This window comes from Curcuma longa, chromosome 20 (assembly GCF_044706935.1).
Source record: "Curcuma longa cultivar G26 ecotype Majalengka, Jawa Barat chromosome 20, ITB_CL_G26_1.1, whole genome shotgun sequence".
Classification (NCBI taxonomy): Eukaryota; Viridiplantae; Streptophyta; class Magnoliopsida; order Zingiberales; family Zingiberaceae; genus Curcuma; species Curcuma longa.
Window position 1 is genome coordinate 13,205,524 of NC_133880.1, and position 17,940 is coordinate 13,223,463.

At 35.8% G+C, this 17,940-nt stretch overlaps 1 protein-coding gene across 1 annotated transcript; it reads right to left on the reverse strand.

The window, feature by feature from the left end:
- Positions 1–309: 309 nt before the first annotated feature.
- Positions 310–3,860, reverse strand: LOC141813706 (protein DETOXIFICATION 42-like). The gene is made up of 13 exons (XM_074701683.1): positions 3,730–3,860; positions 3,525–3,646; positions 3,050–3,253; positions 2,788–2,969; positions 2,376–2,511; positions 2,072–2,168; positions 1,881–1,981; positions 1,493–1,656; positions 1,315–1,386; positions 1,095–1,211; positions 843–938; positions 600–721; positions 310–397 (listed from the first exon to the last, which is right to left on the reverse strand). The coding sequence occupies exons 1-13, from the start codon at positions 3,858–3,860 to the stop codon at positions 355–357; spliced, it is 1,587 nt and encodes a 528-aa protein (XP_074557784.1). The 3' UTR covers positions 310–354.
- Positions 3,861–17,940: the final 14,080 nt, after the last annotated feature.

A 17,940-nucleotide genomic window follows, 5' to 3' on the forward strand; every position in this document is an offset into this window, starting at 1 on the left:
TTTTAGTTGAAGATGGGATTCAATAGGTGAAAGATGTGCTGCCGACTTGTGAGTTTTAGACATACAGCTAAAACAGGAATTTGTTTCAGAACAAATGCAGAATTTTCAACATGTAGGTGTCTCAAACCTTGCTAGTTTAAGCTAATTGAAGACATTACAATATGTTGTTTTCATACACCTTAATCTCAAGTTACAAGGTAACCATGAGCTTGAGATTTTTGTGAACTTAACCTTCTGTTTTTCCCCCTTTCTCCTATGACTTGTGGGTTTCACCATAACTAGTGATGAAAGTAGCACTCCATGTTTTTGTGTGCGAGTTTGTGCTCACCTTCTTAAAGGATCAATCGCGATGAATTATCTCCGAAGGAAAGACCAAGGTCCTCTTGCTGCTCCCATCCTGCAGAGAGTTAGAAATATAGATGAGCTTTAGTGGTCAATAAATAATTCCAAACACAATGCAGATGAAGCAACCAATATCATGATCACTTAAAAGAATAAGTGACTATAGACTCAAGTATATAAAGTTTTGTTTCTTCGATATATATCAAGAGTTTATTTCTACTATTTTGGCTGTGACAATCATGAATAGTTTGACATACCTCCAAACACTGGCCAAAGTTCTTATGGTCATGTAGATTGTTAAGGCAAACCATATCCCAATGAATCCATGAGCTGATGATAGGAAGATAAGGCTGGGAATGCTAACAGCAGCCACTGCAACCTGAACGTGTAAGGAAGGGAAGCAAGTCAAATCCAAGTGCAGAAAATTACTGAAGCAAAATAGAGGCTGCCATGTCCAGAACCATCAAATATAAAAGTAAAGTGACACGAGACAGACTTGCCATAGAGTATGCAGAGAAAGTGTAATCAGAAGCTCCAAAGTTGATGCCATCAAACACAAAAGCCAAGGAATTGATTGTTTGAGTGCCAGCAACAAACTGAGTGTTATGGTCAAGTTTATTTTCTATTACATTTTGAGGGGAAACAAATCTCATATACACATAGGAAGTAGAATTTGTTATACTCATTGAGCTGTATCAGGCAACATCTTTGTGCTTATTATGCAGATTGTGTTAAGACAGAAGATGGCATACCGGGAGGCCTTTGTGTATCATCTTTTGGACGTCGATGTCCTTGGTGAATATGCCAGACCCAAAATGAACTACTACTCCAAGCAAAACAGTGAGGGCTACTCCAAGAAGAATGCTGAACTGCAAGACATGCAATTTTTTTGTTTTCTTTTATGTTTTTTTTTCATATGAAAATTAAGAACTAAAGAGAGGAAAAGTTTTGTTCTTTGGGAATGCATGGTACCTGCAACACTCGAGCTGTAGCAGAAACAACCTCAGCATTCTGCCCTTTGGAAAATGATACAGCGAGTATTGCCTACAAAAGTTCAAGTTTTATTCAATGCAAGAAAGTTCCCATGATTCTGGAGAACAAATTGAAAATCACGAGTGAAATACATTGTAAATGAGGATTGAACACTTACCTGGCCTGCTACTGCCAGTCCATCAGCAAGTAGAGAAGTTGCCAACCAAAGCTGTAGACAGATCTGGAAAGCTGCCATAGAAGTCAGTCCATCGCGAGCCGCCAATGATGCGGCTAGTGTGACACAAAAAGTGACTGCTATTACCCTTGCCAGCAGCAGAAATCCTGAGAAACAAACCACAAAATCTTGTTGAACTTCAGACTATCTCCATGGAGAAACCGTAACTTAATTTTTCTTAGCAATGAAGAACAAGCTACCACTAATTGCAATTAATCATAACTTAGTTTAACATAAAAGGATGATGATGATGTTACAAGTCCACTAAATTTATCTCAAGTGCAAATCAAAATATTGAAAATAAGGTGAAACGATATTGTAGATGGTTTACCACATTGAAGAAATCGGCTAAACTTGAGGGCTTTGAGGCTAGGTGGCACAATATCAACTTTCAGAACTAGTCTACTTAGCAGTATCAGAGTTATAAAGTACCTGCGAGGAGGAAGTATTTTACTCAAAATAGCACACAATAACTCATATAAGAACAGAAAAAGGGCCCAAAGGAAGGTATGCAAAACTTACTGAGAGATGACATGAGCAATTGCAGCGCCAATGACACCCATATGGAGAACAAACATTAAAATTGGGTCTAAAATGATGTTGGTGACATCTCCAATCACTACAATGTCACAAAAACAAAAAAGAGTTATGATAAATACAATAGGGTACTTGTACGCTACTTACTAACAGATTGCATTTGTTTGACAAGCACAAAAAGAATTCTGAGAGCTAGTCTTTATTTAGCATAACTAGGTGGCTTAAATTTTGCCAACTAAAAGTATTAGTTTTTGCCAAATGCGTTACAGTGAGGGATCAATTTGCTCACCAGTAGCATATAAAGGAGTTCTAGTGTCCTTAAATCCTCGAAAAACCCCTTGCATGGCTAATGAGAGTAGAACAGCAGGTGCACCAAGAGACCTCATAGTCAAGTAACTCAATGCTGGGGCTAGCATAGATGATCCCTGGTCGACAAAAATAACAAATTGAGGAGAAATCTAGCTAATATTGCAGTTGTACTGCCATAGGTTTCATAATCAACTCACATATAACACAATATATACTTGTAACACAATAAAGATGGAGAAAATTTCAAGTTTTAATGCAAATGCATTTTTGTTTGCAATTTTTCCTTGTAACTCTATCAAGTGGTGATATGACTTATCATTAAGAGGTTAGAATTCATATTAATTTGTCATTTTTAAGCCTACTTTATAAAAATTAAATGGAATTTTACTTACAGGTTTCACACCCATAATTCTTAGCATCCACTTTGCTGAAAAGATGAGAAAAACAGTCTGAAGAAGACCAACCACTAAACCAACGATAAGTGCAGATGAAATTGAAGGGATGTATCTGCGTTTGCCACCACTTCTACACAAGGTGGGAACAAAAGCTGAGGTGCATCCTTTATTCTTAGAATCTGAAGCAAGTTTGATTGTTGAGTAAATTGATCATCATTAACAACTTGAATGAAAATGATAGATTAAAAGCTGTGCATACCATGATCAGGAGGTAACTCTTCCGTTTCAGTATTTTCTTGGCTCGTCTTCTCCAAGTCTTCTCCTGCTTCAACACTGCCATTCATGGTTGCATCTTCCTCAGCTACAAAGGAAGTTGTGACACTAACGAGAGGGTAGATACAAATCTTCGAAACCTGGTTGAAAATTGCTATAGAAACCCCTACTGCAGCAATCTCAACGGAACCTGCAATTGACTGAATGCTGAGAAATTGTTGTCCATCAAATTTTTCTAACAACAAAAAAAAAAAAACTTGGAATATCATAATGTCCTGAAGGTAGTTTTAGTCTTTGTAAGGCTTCTTAAGTTTTCTGATAGAGCAAGTCAACATTCTTACAGATTACAGGCTATTCTATTAAATAATTGATAGCGGAAGGAAAAGCTAGCAGGTATATCCATCAACAGAGGGAGGAAAAAAAATGAAAAGAAAAAACTAAATAAAAAAGAAAATTTGAACCTAGCCTGCCAATGAATGCAGTGTCAACCAGTGAAGCAAGTGGATCAGCTGCCAAAGCCAGTGCTGCAGGGACTGCAATCTTTAAAATCTCCTGCCCCAGCTCATCCAGCCTGAACACTCGCCTGGTGATCAACAACAAATTAAACATGAGCTGATCATATTCTCATGGAAGATTAAAATGCTATATATTCCAAAGTGATGACACCTTATGTCCAAGAAGAAGATAAAAAGCCCGCTTTTCCTTGCTCCACTGGATGGCTGTGAAACCAGCCGTTCATCATCTTTCCCACTCATTCCAGATGGATCCTTAACCATTTCATCTGGCACACCTTCCATTGTATAACTTGGAATATTCTCAATACAAGAGCCGTGGTAGTTGGAAAACCAAACTGCTGCAGATCGTCCAGCCCAAATCAGCAATATAATGGAGTCAGTCTTTCATCTTTATAGAAATTAAACTGAGGCTACGAAACTGGAGTACCGCCAAGCAGTAAGTACCAATGTTTGAGAGTAAAGAATTGCCACCGTTGAAGTACAAATGAAGCTACAAGACATAGAGAGCTCAGACACACAACCATTCCACTTCCAGCAACAAACACCAGAATTTATGGAGTAAGAGGGCTGGCCAATACATGACATGATAAAAGCCTACCTTAGTTGGCAGGTCTCGGATGGATAGTAATTTGATGTCTAAATAATAGTTGATTAATATTATGGTTTAGTATAATTTGATCCAGAAGGTTAAGACCTAGTTCAATTGGAGATGACACGTCGGACGGAAGGTTTGATTCCAGACTGACTAGCTTGGTTCCACACCTGGGCTTTATAACTGAATTCTACGCTCGCACTCCCTACCCTAGCAAGGTGGTCAAACCTCGATTCGGCAAACAGTTCGACTCCGATTCCTCGACTCGGCAATCAGTTTGACTCGAGACACAATACTCGACTACTCACTCCACTCGAGTTCAACACCCAACTCTTAGTCCTGGCCTCCCAACTAAATCTATATTCGACCCTGAACTCCATCCCGGATCACATCTCGACTCTCGATCTCGGATGACCTCGACAGGCTCTCTTTGCCGCCTAAGCTCTACTCGTCCAGTACCCTGCTTAGTGTTTAATCAGCTCGGTCCTTTCAAATTCGACCCTTGACATTCTGTCATTCAGCTTGTCAGATGATCGTTAGAAGAATACGTGCTATGATATGATATTTGGGGTAGCTCACTTGCCCAGTTAATGCATCATGATTTAGACTAATATTGTACCAGACATGGGTGATAGAACCCTTTGCTACAGCAGTGACGATAATGGGATAGTCTCTTTACCAGCGTGGGACATCTCCTCTGACAAAATCTTCACTGATGGGATACTTTCCTTAATTAAGATAGGACGTTTTTCTCTCTTATAATTCTATATAACGACTTTGTCTCTCACGGGTGCAAGTACGCACACACACACACGACGAAGAACATCCTTACTTCCTCATTTTCGCATTTTCCTCTCCTACTGTGGCTTGATTTGAGCATCGGAGTAGCTAAGCCAAGACACCTCTGACCTCCATTCTCACCCTCGCCTTTCTCCTTGCAGCTTAGCCCTTAATGGCATGTTCGAGCCCCGCGTCCTCCTCAGTTGGTTGTGGGTACTGCTTTGCTAGCGCTCAGTGGCACGTCTGAACCCGGCGTCTTCCTCCTCAGTTGGTCGTGGGTACTACTTTGCTCAGTGCTCAGTGGTACGTTCAAATCCGACGTCCTCCTCCTCAGCTGGTCGTGGGTATTACTTTAGTGAGTCAACATACCGGCTAGGTGTCCGGTGACTCCAATGGCGTAGCTAGGATTTTGACTGCCCTGGGCTTCAATTGTTGAGCTTCATTAGGCTCTAGACTGCACTGGGCTGAATTGGCTCAGTTGTACTATAAAATAATGTATTGGCTCCAATTGTAACTACACTGTAAAATAATATATTGGTTTCAATTACTGAGTTGCATTGGGCTGGAGCCCAATACAACTCAGCTCTAGCTACGCCATTGGGTGACTCATCCAGAAGCGATCTCGAGTAGGAACAATTAAGAATCAAAGGCTTGAGATGGAGAAGTAAACAATGTAATTAACACTGTAATACTTGGAACATAGTGGCACCAGTGTAGCAGGTCTCCATTGGGAATACGTTACACAAAGGAATAAATAAGAAAACTCCGATGAAATTGTGTTGCAAGCGAGGCCGCTCATGGATGCGAGCAAGGCTGTTTGCAATCATGAGCAAGGCCTCCCATGGCCACAAGGTTGCTTGTGACCATGAGGGACCTTGCCAGCAGCCATGAGGTCACTTGCGGCCATTAGTGAGCATACCCATAGTGATGAGGTTGATCGCAATTGCGAACGAGGCCGTCCACAATCATAAGGTCACTCGCAATCAAGAATGAGGTCTCTTGCGGCTACAAACGAGGTCATTTGTGACCACAAGATCACTCACAGTGGTGAGGGAGGCTCTACGTGGCCAAGAGTGAGATCACTCACGATCGGGAGTTTGTTGGCAATCACAAGCAAGGTAGCTCACGGCACCGTGGGTGAGATTTGAGCAAGGGAGCGAGGGAGAGATTTGAGCGAGGCAGATTGACAACAATGATGAAGGGAGGGAAAGCTCGTTCTACTCAATTTCAAACGGAAAAAAATGCCTAAAATTGATTTGCATATGGTTTTTAAATTTGTCCGTCCATAATTTTTCAATGGATGAGAGGACAAGATATATATTCCATTCTTTCTTTCATTTGCACTTCCAAATAAAGGTTGCGATGTTCAACATTGAAGATGATTTATCTCTTGGCCCAGATGGTTACTCTTTGTGTGTGCTTCTTTAAAAAGCCATGGGATGTGGTAGAGTCTTAGGTATCAAAAGCTGTTTTTGCTGCAGGTTCTTTGTTATCAGTTGGCAATGGTTCTGAATCCATGACTGTAGGGATCTATATGCGCGAAAAACCGATTAAACCGCATATAACGCAGCGGAAAACAGGATCCCTCCAGAAGATCCATGCGAAAAACATACTCGTTTGACGATTCTACCTACTAGAATCGAGGTTACCTTTGATGCGAGCCCTTCGCAATCCCGACAGCAACTCTTGCCTTCAAAGGTTCACGGATCTCAGCACGATCAGTGTGTTCACGCCTCCACGGTATCCACACGAACACTGATATGGAGAAGAACCCAACTGTGGTGCTAGCCACAAAGGAGGATTCGGCCAAGAGAAGAAGAAGAGAAGAAGAGGGAGAGCAAGAGCATCCAACAACCCCTTCATCAAGAGCCTCTCACCCCTTTTTATATCTCACCATGAGATATGAAGGATGAAGGGTTTTCTTGTCTTTTAGTGATCCACGAAATTAATACTTTATTAATTCCCATGCATCTCATGCATGAAGATCTTTCTCCTCTTTTAATGAAGATCATGCATCTCATGCATGATAATCTTTCTCTTCTTTTAAGGAAGATCATGCAACCTTTTAATGATCATGCATCTCATGCATGATGATATTTGATGAATTCGAATTTGACTTGTGTGACTTGAGTCTGACTCGAGTCTCACACAATCTGAGTTGACTTGAGTCCAACTCAATCCGAATTGACACTAAGGGCTAATTTCAACAATGACTAATTAGGCATAGATTGCTTTCATTTAGGAGAGGAGCTTATTTTAAAATGGTCACTTGGTTCTAGAGATGCTAGGACAGTATAGTAAAAAGTGAGTCTTATTGAGGTGCATGATTAAAGTTGATCCTCGCCAAATGTACAACTCAATCGGCTAGGGGTTCTTTGTAGAAGGTCTTGGAGACTAATGGGGGGTTCCTAATAGATTCATCCGATGGGTCATGGAGTGTGTCTCAACAATCTTTATAGTAAAAGATAGAATACGTCACTCTAACGGTCCTACACGATCGATCCTACGATCATCTGTGAGGAGGTAAATTGGAAAACTACAGTTGACCACTACGGGAGAGGATATTGCCTTGGCTTCACCGAGATTCAACCTTTGTCCACTGTAATAAATCTATCTCATAGTAATCAACTCAATCATACTCCCGAGGTTTATCAACAATCTCGCATATATTAATAGTGGTCTTTATAGATCATTTTGTACGATGCTTGGAGTACCTTTCTAGTATATTGTGATTAAGGACAACAAATTCTGAGTTAAAATTAATATTACTCAAATTGTGTTGAACGGAAGTTGATGCACTTGACATTTGTTGATGACTTAATACTTATGGCCAATGATGATATTGTATCAGTCTAGATTCTAATGCACTATCTTGAGAATTTTGGAGTAACATCAAGGACGTAGATGAGTGTGATGAAGCCCTCTCTATATATAGCCAACATGGTGGGTCTTGAGATGGAGGATATTTAGATGATGTCTTAGATCTCAAGAGATATGCTCCCATTTTGATATTTGGGTATGCCCCTAGCTATAGTGTACCTGAGGAACCAATCTATTTGGTAATGACAACTAAGGAACAGAGACTTTCATTTACTCAGGCAGCTAACGGTGATTTGAAATAACATTATTAAGATTGTAGATTCAATTGGTTCTACTATCCATTTGCTGTTTAGTTGGTGCCATGGAGGGAAGCTAAGCACAGTACAGGATTATGACTTCTTTCAAGCCAAGGGAGGAGTTTCTAGATCACGAATTCTAACATTGAAATTCTAGTAACCATATGAACTCGAAAAGAAAACATGCACGCGATTTAGTTAACGTCAAGATTTTATAGTAAAATAAAAGTAAACGAAAAGACAACGGATTTGAATACAATGAATTTGTCATTGTCTCAGTGTCGTCCATAAAATCCAATGATCTTGGAATAAGAAGTAGTAGGCAGATCTTCCGTAGGAATTGAGATGACGATGTTGTACTCTCCTCCCGAATGGAAAGCCAAGAGATTTCAAAAATTACCTAACCTATGAGGATCACACCCTATATATAGTAATAGGCTCAATTCTATTATCAGTCCATCATTAATAATAAAATATGGATTAACAGATTTTACACATATAAATTCACATCTAATAACATAAAACTCGCAATTAATATTAATTATATCACTTAATGAGTTTGTCCGTAGTGATATAAATTCATATATTACAAAATAACAAGCAAGCTCATCGAATAGAAAGATTAAATTTAATAATTTTCCACTTGGACTATATGTGATTCTATATATAACATACAAGTACAACTTTAATTGAGCTAAACAATGTCAAACTTTATGGGTAAAAAACACCCTCTTGAAACATTCTAATCGATCAATTCCATTGGTATATGACTAAAAAGGTCATAGTTACTATAATTGTAATAAGCCCAAATAGTAATTACAACACCAATGTCATCAATGACATAGATTAAATGTAGATGTGTAACATGAGAATTGCATGAAATATGATCTTCATATGTCAATTCTCAATTGATCCCCTTGATGACCCAAAATAAGGGTCCTAAATATATTTACAAATATTTTATGTTAAACTACAGTAGTAAATTATGATCTAATCTTTATAATTTCAAAAGGAATCCAATATCATATTTACAAATACCATATGTAAAACAACAATAATAAATTATGATACCTTTATTTTAGAGTGATAAAATTAATAAACATGTATGTTTTGAACTTAAATACATAGAAAAAAATAAAATATAATATATGTGTTTATTAATATAGAGTATCAGAGACTAAATATTAACTTTCACTAAATAGATATTTCTTCCAAAAGAAGAATTCTCATATTCATCACATGTTGATAAAATACACGTCAAGCCCTTGGTGAATGAATTTGCCAATATGAAATCTATGCTGATTTACTCTATTATCACCTCACCACTTTGAAACTCTTTCTTTAACCGCTAAATACTTAATGTCGATGTGCTTTGACTTTGATATCTACAGTTGTTCTTGGTATAAAGTTTTGCTACTTTATTATCGCATTTAATCCTCAATGGCCCATCAATATCATCAACCATCAAGGAGCTGCAATATTGTAATCAAGTTCCACAACCAAATCTCATGATTAGATGTTTCATAGCAAGCTATTAATTCTACCTCTATAGTAGAAGTAGCTATTAGTATCTGCTTAACTCTTTTCTATGAGATAGCCCTTCCAGCAAGCATGTAGATATAGCCTAAAGTGGACATTTTGCTATATAGACATCCAACAAAGTTAGAGTCTGAATATCCAATCACTTTCAGGTGACTAGACCTCTAATACGTGAGCATGAATTCTTTGGTTCTCTACAAATATTGCATTACTCTCTTTACAATTTTCCAATGCACTGGTCATGGGTTATTTAAAAACCTACCTAACATTCCTTCTATGTACACTATATCCAAACATATACAAACCTGAGCATACATGAGGCTCCCTATAGCTGACACAAAAGGGAATTTCTATATCTCCTTTATCTCAATTTCAAGACGTGGACATTATTATAAACTAAACTTGTCACCCCTAGACATATATTGTATGAACATCTTTCAATATAGACCTTTTATGAAAGTCCAAGAATATCCTTTCAATGATCACAACATATTTGTAAGCCTAAAATAAAAGATGCTTCACTAAGGTCTCTCATTTCAAAATTACCTGATAGATATAATTTAATTTTATCAATAAACTTTTATTATTATTTGTCAGTAAAATATCATCCACATACAAGATAAGTATAACAAACTTGTTCCTATTGAACTTAATATATATGCATTGATCAATAGAGTTCTCCTTAAAACTAAATGAGATAACCATTTGATCAAATTTTTTATTCCACTAAGGGGGCGCTTGCTTTACGTCATAAATGAACTTCTTTAATCTATATACTAGATACTTTGAGTCCTCAGACTCAAAGTTCTCTGGTGCCATGTATATAGTCTCTTCAATTTCTTTATTAAGAAATGCATTATTTACATCCATTTGGTGTAACTCTAAATCATAATGAGCTATAAGTGTTATAACTATCCTAAAGGAATTTTTCGTCGAAAAAGGTGACAGTTTTCTTATAATCAATGTCCTCCTTCTAAGTGAATCCCCTAACAATAAGATGAGCTTTATACTTTTTAACATTTCCTAGCAAATCATATTTGATTTTAAATACTCATTTACATCCAACAGGTCTCACTCCTATAGATAATTCTATAAGTTTCCAAACGTCATCGTTTGCCATAGACTATTAATATTGGGAGCACTATAGTGAATCCATTATTTTGATGTATGACTAAGTGTAAAATTAGATTGTTGTAAACTAATTATTTTATGTCAAGTAAAGTAGGTTACTTGACAAATGGAAGTCTTGATTGAGAATAAGGTAAATTTGCTAAGTCCTAGTGAAACTAGGCAAGTGCAAAGTATTGGTTGGGAACCAAATAATTGGAAATCTTGGTTGGAAACTAAGTAGAAAAGCCATAGTTAGAAATTAGACAGAATAAGTCCAAGTGGAGACAGCTGGGAGCTATGGCTTGGCAGACAAATCCAAGTGGATGCAACTGAGAGCTGTGGCTTGACAGACAAGTCCAAGTGGAGACAGTTTGGAGCTATGACTTGACAAATCACACTAGATGGGTCAATTGAGAGTTGAACATCTAGACAAGGTACACACAAGTAAAGTTAAAATCAATATTATATTGATTACGAGTACCAAGTGTAGGGAAGCAAAGTTTGACGGTTCTAAGTGACCGGGAAGGAGCCTTGATGATTGGCAATTAGAGATAACTTTCGACCGTTGAAGTCGATGTCTAGCAAGCGATTGGAGCGAGGGGCAGGAAACCACAGCATCCAAGCAACCATAGATGCTTCTAGGCTATTAGTATAAATGGAATCCTACGATACTAAAAAGTCAAGTCAAAAAAGGAAGTTGACCTAGATCCAAGTGACCAGGGGGATCCCAGTCGACCGGGATCACAGATAATATTTATTACTAGATAAATATTATAATCATGTCAGTAGACTTCCAAGCGATCGGGGATGGTCCAGTCAACTAGGAGGTGACACGTCAACATCCAAAGAAGGCCTATAAAATGAGCCACGAGGCAGAGTTTTTAAGCATCTCATTCTCATCATTCTCAACATGCTCGTGCTCACATTCAGTGCTCTTCAGACACTACTTCGGCCACGTGCTACAACATCACACTTCACTTTTTGAATACGACAACTCGAGTGTAACACTATCAATACATTGTTGTCGTACATTATTATTTCCTTGTATACTTTATTTTTAGATTCTTTTTAAGGTTTCTCCACATCTAGAATCTTTCTAGAAATATGTTAAATGTAATAAGAATTAATTTATTTATGCCACGTGTCCTTACAATGTATATTATTGAAATCTTACATGCTTAACTTAGAAAATATTATTATTAAGTTTGTCATATACCTATTTTAATTGTTTATTCTTTTTCTGTTGCATTACTTTATCTAATTGTTTAGTCTTTTTCTTTTATAAAATTCTTAATGCTATTCACTCCCTCTAGCATCGAATTCGATCCTATAAATTAGTATCAGAGCAGGTTGATCTGATAGTACGCTAAAGCTCGATTGGGTGCATGTCAAAGAAGGGTAAGCAGTACTCTACTTGGTGTATTTAGTCAAGTGGAACTAGCTGAAGCTAACTCACCTCATTCTAAATCGAATAGACCAAAAGATTGTACTAAAGCTAGTCAAATTCAAAATTATTACTTTAGCTTTGTCTTAAAAAGTAGTTGTTGCTATGATATCCAAGAAGGCCTATGTGTCTCGCCACCGCCTGGAAGCTAAGTTAGAAATTTTTTATTTAACAAGCCCAAAGAAAAACTTGAATCTAACTTAGGACAAATTTTATATTTTGTCAAAACCAACTCAACCTAAAGACCTAACTCTAACTCAACCAAAACCAATTTATAACTTTAAGCTCATTGGCCTTGCAAGAAAATTATAGTACAACTCGTCCTCCTCTCTTCAATGACAATAACTTTGTCTATTGGAAGAAAAGGATGAAGTCAATCCTAACTAATGATTCAAATTATTATAAAATCATTAAACTAGGAGTTGATCTACCCAGAGATTCAAAAGATGAGTTATGCGAGTTTGAGTCATCGACAAGTAAAACTAAGTAAGAGGCTCAAACAAACACAAAAGCAATCAACATCATTCTTTATGGTCTAACTCAAGCTTAATTTGAGAAAGATGGGCTATTTAAGGATGTAAAGTATCTATGGGAAAAGTTAACAACTCAAAACAAAGAAACTGAACCAGATCAATTGTGTTGCACATCTCGTATAGCTGAGATAGACCCAAAAATCTTGGAAAGGCAAGTACAACATGAATGGATATTAGATAATGGATGTTCTAAACACATGGCCAAAAATAAAAAAATGTTTTCATCACTTTAGCTAAAGGAAATGGGAACCATTTATTTCGAGAACAATGAAAAATTAAGGGTACTTGGGGCAGGTAATATAAATTTAAATTCAAAAATTCTTTATTAAAAAGGTTTTATACGTTGAAAATTTAATCTTTAATCTACTTAGCATTAGCCAACTTTGTGATACTGGTTATAAGGTTAAGTTTTGTTCTAGTAAATGCATTGTTAAATCTATTGAAGAACTAGAATTAACCTTACGAGGAGCTAGGAAAAACAATATTACACTATTAGCTTACCATCATCTTTACACACGTGCCTCATTACACAATAAGAGGAAATTAGATTATGAAATAGGAGACTATGTCATACTCACATAAGACATATTAAAAATAAGTAAAAATAGTTTAGTAAGAAATTTATCAAAGTTAACTCAACTTGATAATTTAATCTGTGATGTGTGTAAAAAGGGAAAACAAGTTAGATCCACTCACAAACCAACCAACTCAAATCAAACTACATGTATACTAGAAATAATTCACATGAACTTATTTCAAAGTAACAAAGTAAAATCATTAAATAATAGTCAATATTGTTTGATAATAATAGATGAATTCTCAAAATTTACTTTGACTTAATTCATAAAAATAAAGATGAAATATTAGAAAAACTAACTCAATTTATCAAATAAATAGAAAATGAAATGAGTAGTAAAATTAAGAAAATAAGAAGTGACCAAGGAGGAGAATTTGACGATCACATGTTTAAAAAATTTTGTTTAACTAATGGGTACAAACATGAATTCTCATGTCCAATAACACCACAACAAAATGGTCTAGTTGAAAGAAAGAATCGAACCCTACTTAAAGCTGCTAGAACTATATTAAATGAGTATAATTTTCATAATATTTTTTGGTAGAAACTGTTAAAATAACATGTTATATTCAAAATAGAATACATATAAATAAAATATAATAAAAAACACCTTACAAATAATTTTATAGAAAACCCCTTTAATAAAATATTTTGAAATATTTGACTACAAAGCATATATCCTAAACACTAAAGAAGATCTACCTAAATTCACAAATAAAATAGACGAGGGAATTTTTGTAGGATATGCAACCAATAGTAGAGGATATAGAATCTATAATAAGAAAACTCTTAAAATTTAAGAAACCTCAAATGTAACTTTTGATGAAGAAAACTCAACTAATCAACTAAATCAACAAACTCAAGTTGAAATGGTTAAGAACAATGACAACATAGAGAGAAATAGACATGAATTAGATGAATATCAATCAAGAACTCAACAAGTTGAAAAACAAAAAACATCTAGGTTCAATATAAGCCACCCAATTGAACAAATTATAAGTAATCCAAATCAAGGAATTCGAACTAGATCAACTCATCAAAATCTAAGTCAAATAGCCCTAATCTATGAAATAGAACCGAATACTATAGATGATGCCCTACTTGATCCAGAGTTGATTATAGCCATGTAAGAGGATTTAGCTCAATTTGATAGAAATCAAGTATGAGATCTAGTACCTAAACCAACTGATAAAACCACTATAAAAATAAGATGGGTATTTAGAAATAAATTAAATGAAAAAGGTGAAGTCACTAGAAACAAAGCTTTCCTAGTAGCCCAAGGGTTTAGTCAAGTAGAAGGATGACGAGATCTATGCCCCAGTAGTTAGACTTGAGTCAATTAGGATGTTACTAGCTTTTGCCACACATAAAGATTTTAAATGATTTCAAATGGATATAAAATCAACCTTTTTAAATATATTTATTAAAGAAGAAGTGTACGTAGCTCAACCCCCAGGATTTGAGAACTTAGACAAACCAAATTACGTACTAAAACTTAAAAAGACACTATGTGGACTAAAATAAGATCCTAGAGCTTGGTATGAAAGGTTATCTACCTACTTAATCTCTAAAGGTTTTAGACAAGGTAAAGTTGAACCAACTCTATTTATCAAGACTTACAATAAAGGAATCTTCATTGCTCAAGTTTATGTGGACGATATAATATTTGGGTCAACTAGTAGTTCATTTTTAAAGGGTTTCAAAAATACCCTGGAAAGTGAATTCCAAATGAACTTAATACGAGAACTTAACTACTTTCTAAGGTTACAAGTCAAACAAACTAAGGAGGGAATCTACATTTATCAAACTAAATTTGCTAAAGAACTAATTAAAAGATTTGGAATGGAAAACTCAAAGGAATTAGCTACCCCAATGACACTACATGTAAAATTAGATACTGACCCAAGTGAAAAAGTTGTTGATGCTAAATACTATAAAGGGGTCATAGGTGGACTCTTATTCCTAACTGCTATCTGACTTGATATACTTTTCACAGTAGGTATGTGTGCAAGATTTCAATCTTATGCCAAAGAGTCACATTTAGCAATAGTTAAGAGAATCCTTAGGTACTTAAAAGGAACCTTAAATGTAGGATTATGATATCCAAGAACAAACAATTTCAACCTAGTTGGATTTACTGACTCAGACTATGCTGGATGTAAATTAGATAAGAAAAGCACTAGTAAAAGTTGCCAATTTTTAGGATAGTCCTTAATCTGTTGGAACATAGAAAAACATTGTATGGCTCTATCCACCACTGATGTTGTTATGGGGGATGCATAGCTTAGCTATTGTGGATGATAAACACACTAAAAGATTATGAACTTAATTATAAAAAGGTTCAAGTCCTAATTGATAATATTAGATTTATTAATCTAACTAAAAATCATGTACAACACTCTAGAACTAAATATATAGAAGTTAGACACCACTTTGTTAGAGAACATATAACAAACGGTAACATAAAACTAAAATATGTTGAAATCCAAATCTAGTATAGTGGATATATTTACAAAACTATTAATAGAATCTAAGTTTAGTACACTTAGAAGAAGACTTAGACTATGCAAAATAGACTGATTAGGTATTTGACTCATATTATTTTTTGTCATACCATGCTTTGATTGGCTTTTTAGACTTATAACATGCTATTAACTTGACTTGGTTGATTTATTTTGACTTATTCTTTGACTTTTAGTTTATATTTAGTTATTTTCAGTCTACATGCTGATTTTATGATTGAAAATCATTCTCTTCATTTTTGATGTATGAAAAATGGGGAGAGAAAATTAGAGAAAGTTAACTTTTTTTTAAAGTTTAATTTCTCTTTCTAAGAATTTAACATAAGTTGAGAGCTATGATTAAGGGGGGAGATTATGAAATTTTGATATTCTTGTATGACTATGCTTAGTGTTATCTTTTATCATATATTGAATATCATGCTCTCTTAAACTATTTAATAACTACTATTTTATAACTAACTTTAACTTAGTTTTCATAAGATCACAAAGGGGGAGATTATTAGCATTGGGAGCACCACAGTGAACCTAGTATTTTGATATATAACTAAGTGTAAAGTTAAGTTGTTGTGAACTACTGATTTTATATCAAGTAAAGTAGATTACTTGATAGATGGAAGTCCTAGTTAAGAATCAGACAAATTGGTTAAGTCCTAGTGAAGCTAAGTAAGTGCAAACTTCTACTTGGGAACCAAGCAGTGAGAAGTCTTGGTTGGGAATTAAGTAGAAAAGTCCTAATTGGGAACTAGGTAGAACAAGTCTAAGTGGAGGCAACTAGGAGCTTTGGCTTAGCAGAAAAGTCCAAGTGGTGGCAGTTGGGATCCGTGGCTTAGCAAATCATATTAGATGGGGTCAGCTAGAAGTTGAACATCTAGCCAAGGTATGTGCTAATAAAGTTAAAATCAATATCATACTAATTGTGCGTATCAAGTGCAGAGAAATAAAGTTTGATGGTTCTAGCGACCTAGATAGGTGATTGGCTGGAGATAACCATCGACTGTTGGAGTTGAGGTCTCGCATGCAACAAGAGTGAGGGGTAGGCAATCGTAGTGTCCAATCAACTGTAGATGCCTCCAAGTGATCGCTATAAATGGAATCCTGCAATATGAGAAAGTTAGGTCAAATAAGGAAGTTGACCTAACTCTAGGCAACTGAAGGGATCACAGTTGACCGAGATCGCGGATAATATTTATTACTAGATAAATATTACAACCATATCAACAGACCTCCAGGCGATCGGGGATGGTTTAGTGGATCAGGAGGTGTCACATTAGCATCCAAAGAAAGTCTATAAAAAGAGCCACGAGGTAGAGCTTTCAAGCATCTCATTTTCAACGTGCTCATGCTCACATTCAGTACTCTTCGAATGCTACTTCGACCACATGTTGCAACATCATGCTTCACTTTTTGAATACAACAACTCAAGCATGACACTATCATTATATTATTATTGTACATTATTGTATTCTTGTGTACTTTATTTTTAGATTCTTTTTAAAGTTTCTCCATACCTCTAGAATCTTTCTAGAAAGGAGTTAATTATAATAAAAATCAATTTATTTATGTCGTGCATCCTTACAATTTATGCTATAGAAATATTGCATGCTTAACTTAGAAAATATTATTATCAAGTTAGTCATATATCTATTTTAATTGCTTATCCTTTTTCTGCTGCATTACTCTATCTATATTATTTAGAGTTATTTTTCATCCTTTAAAGCTCGTAAAATTTTTAATGCTACTCACCCCCTTCTAGTGTCGAGTTCAATCATACATAGACTTTAACTCTTTTTTCATGGCTTCAATCCACCTTTTGGGGCTATAACATTATTTGACATTTTGGAAAGAGATAAGATCACTTTCCAACTCTATGTCAAACTCATATGATGGTGTCTGATGAGGCAGGGAATCCCCTTTCCTCTTTGTGAGGTTGGATGATGGTGGAGATGCGGCTTATGCGAAGCTAGGAACCCAAAGCTCGCGGATGAGATGGTCGTTAGAGATGGATCGAGTAGTGGAATAGAGGAGATGACTAGGGGAATCCCCTTTCATCTTTCCACCTTTGTGGATGGCATAAGATGGGATGAGAAAGAAGCTCTCTCTTCATATCTATAATTCATGGTCCCTAATGATGAGAGAAATTGGCCTTTAA

Coding starts and splice junctions, on each gene's coding strand:
- LOC141813706 (XM_074701683.1), bottom strand. CDS start 3,860: ATGGAAGGTGTGCCAGATGAAATGGTTAAGGATCCATCTGGAATGAGT. Junction 2,970..3,049: donor AGAGTTACCTCCTGATCATG/GTATGCACAGCT, acceptor AACTTGCTTCAG/ATTCTAAGAATAAAGGATGC. Junction 1,387..1,492: donor GACTGGCAGTAGCAGGCCAG/GTAAGTGTTCAA, acceptor GAACTTTTGTAG/GCAATACTCGCTGTATCATT.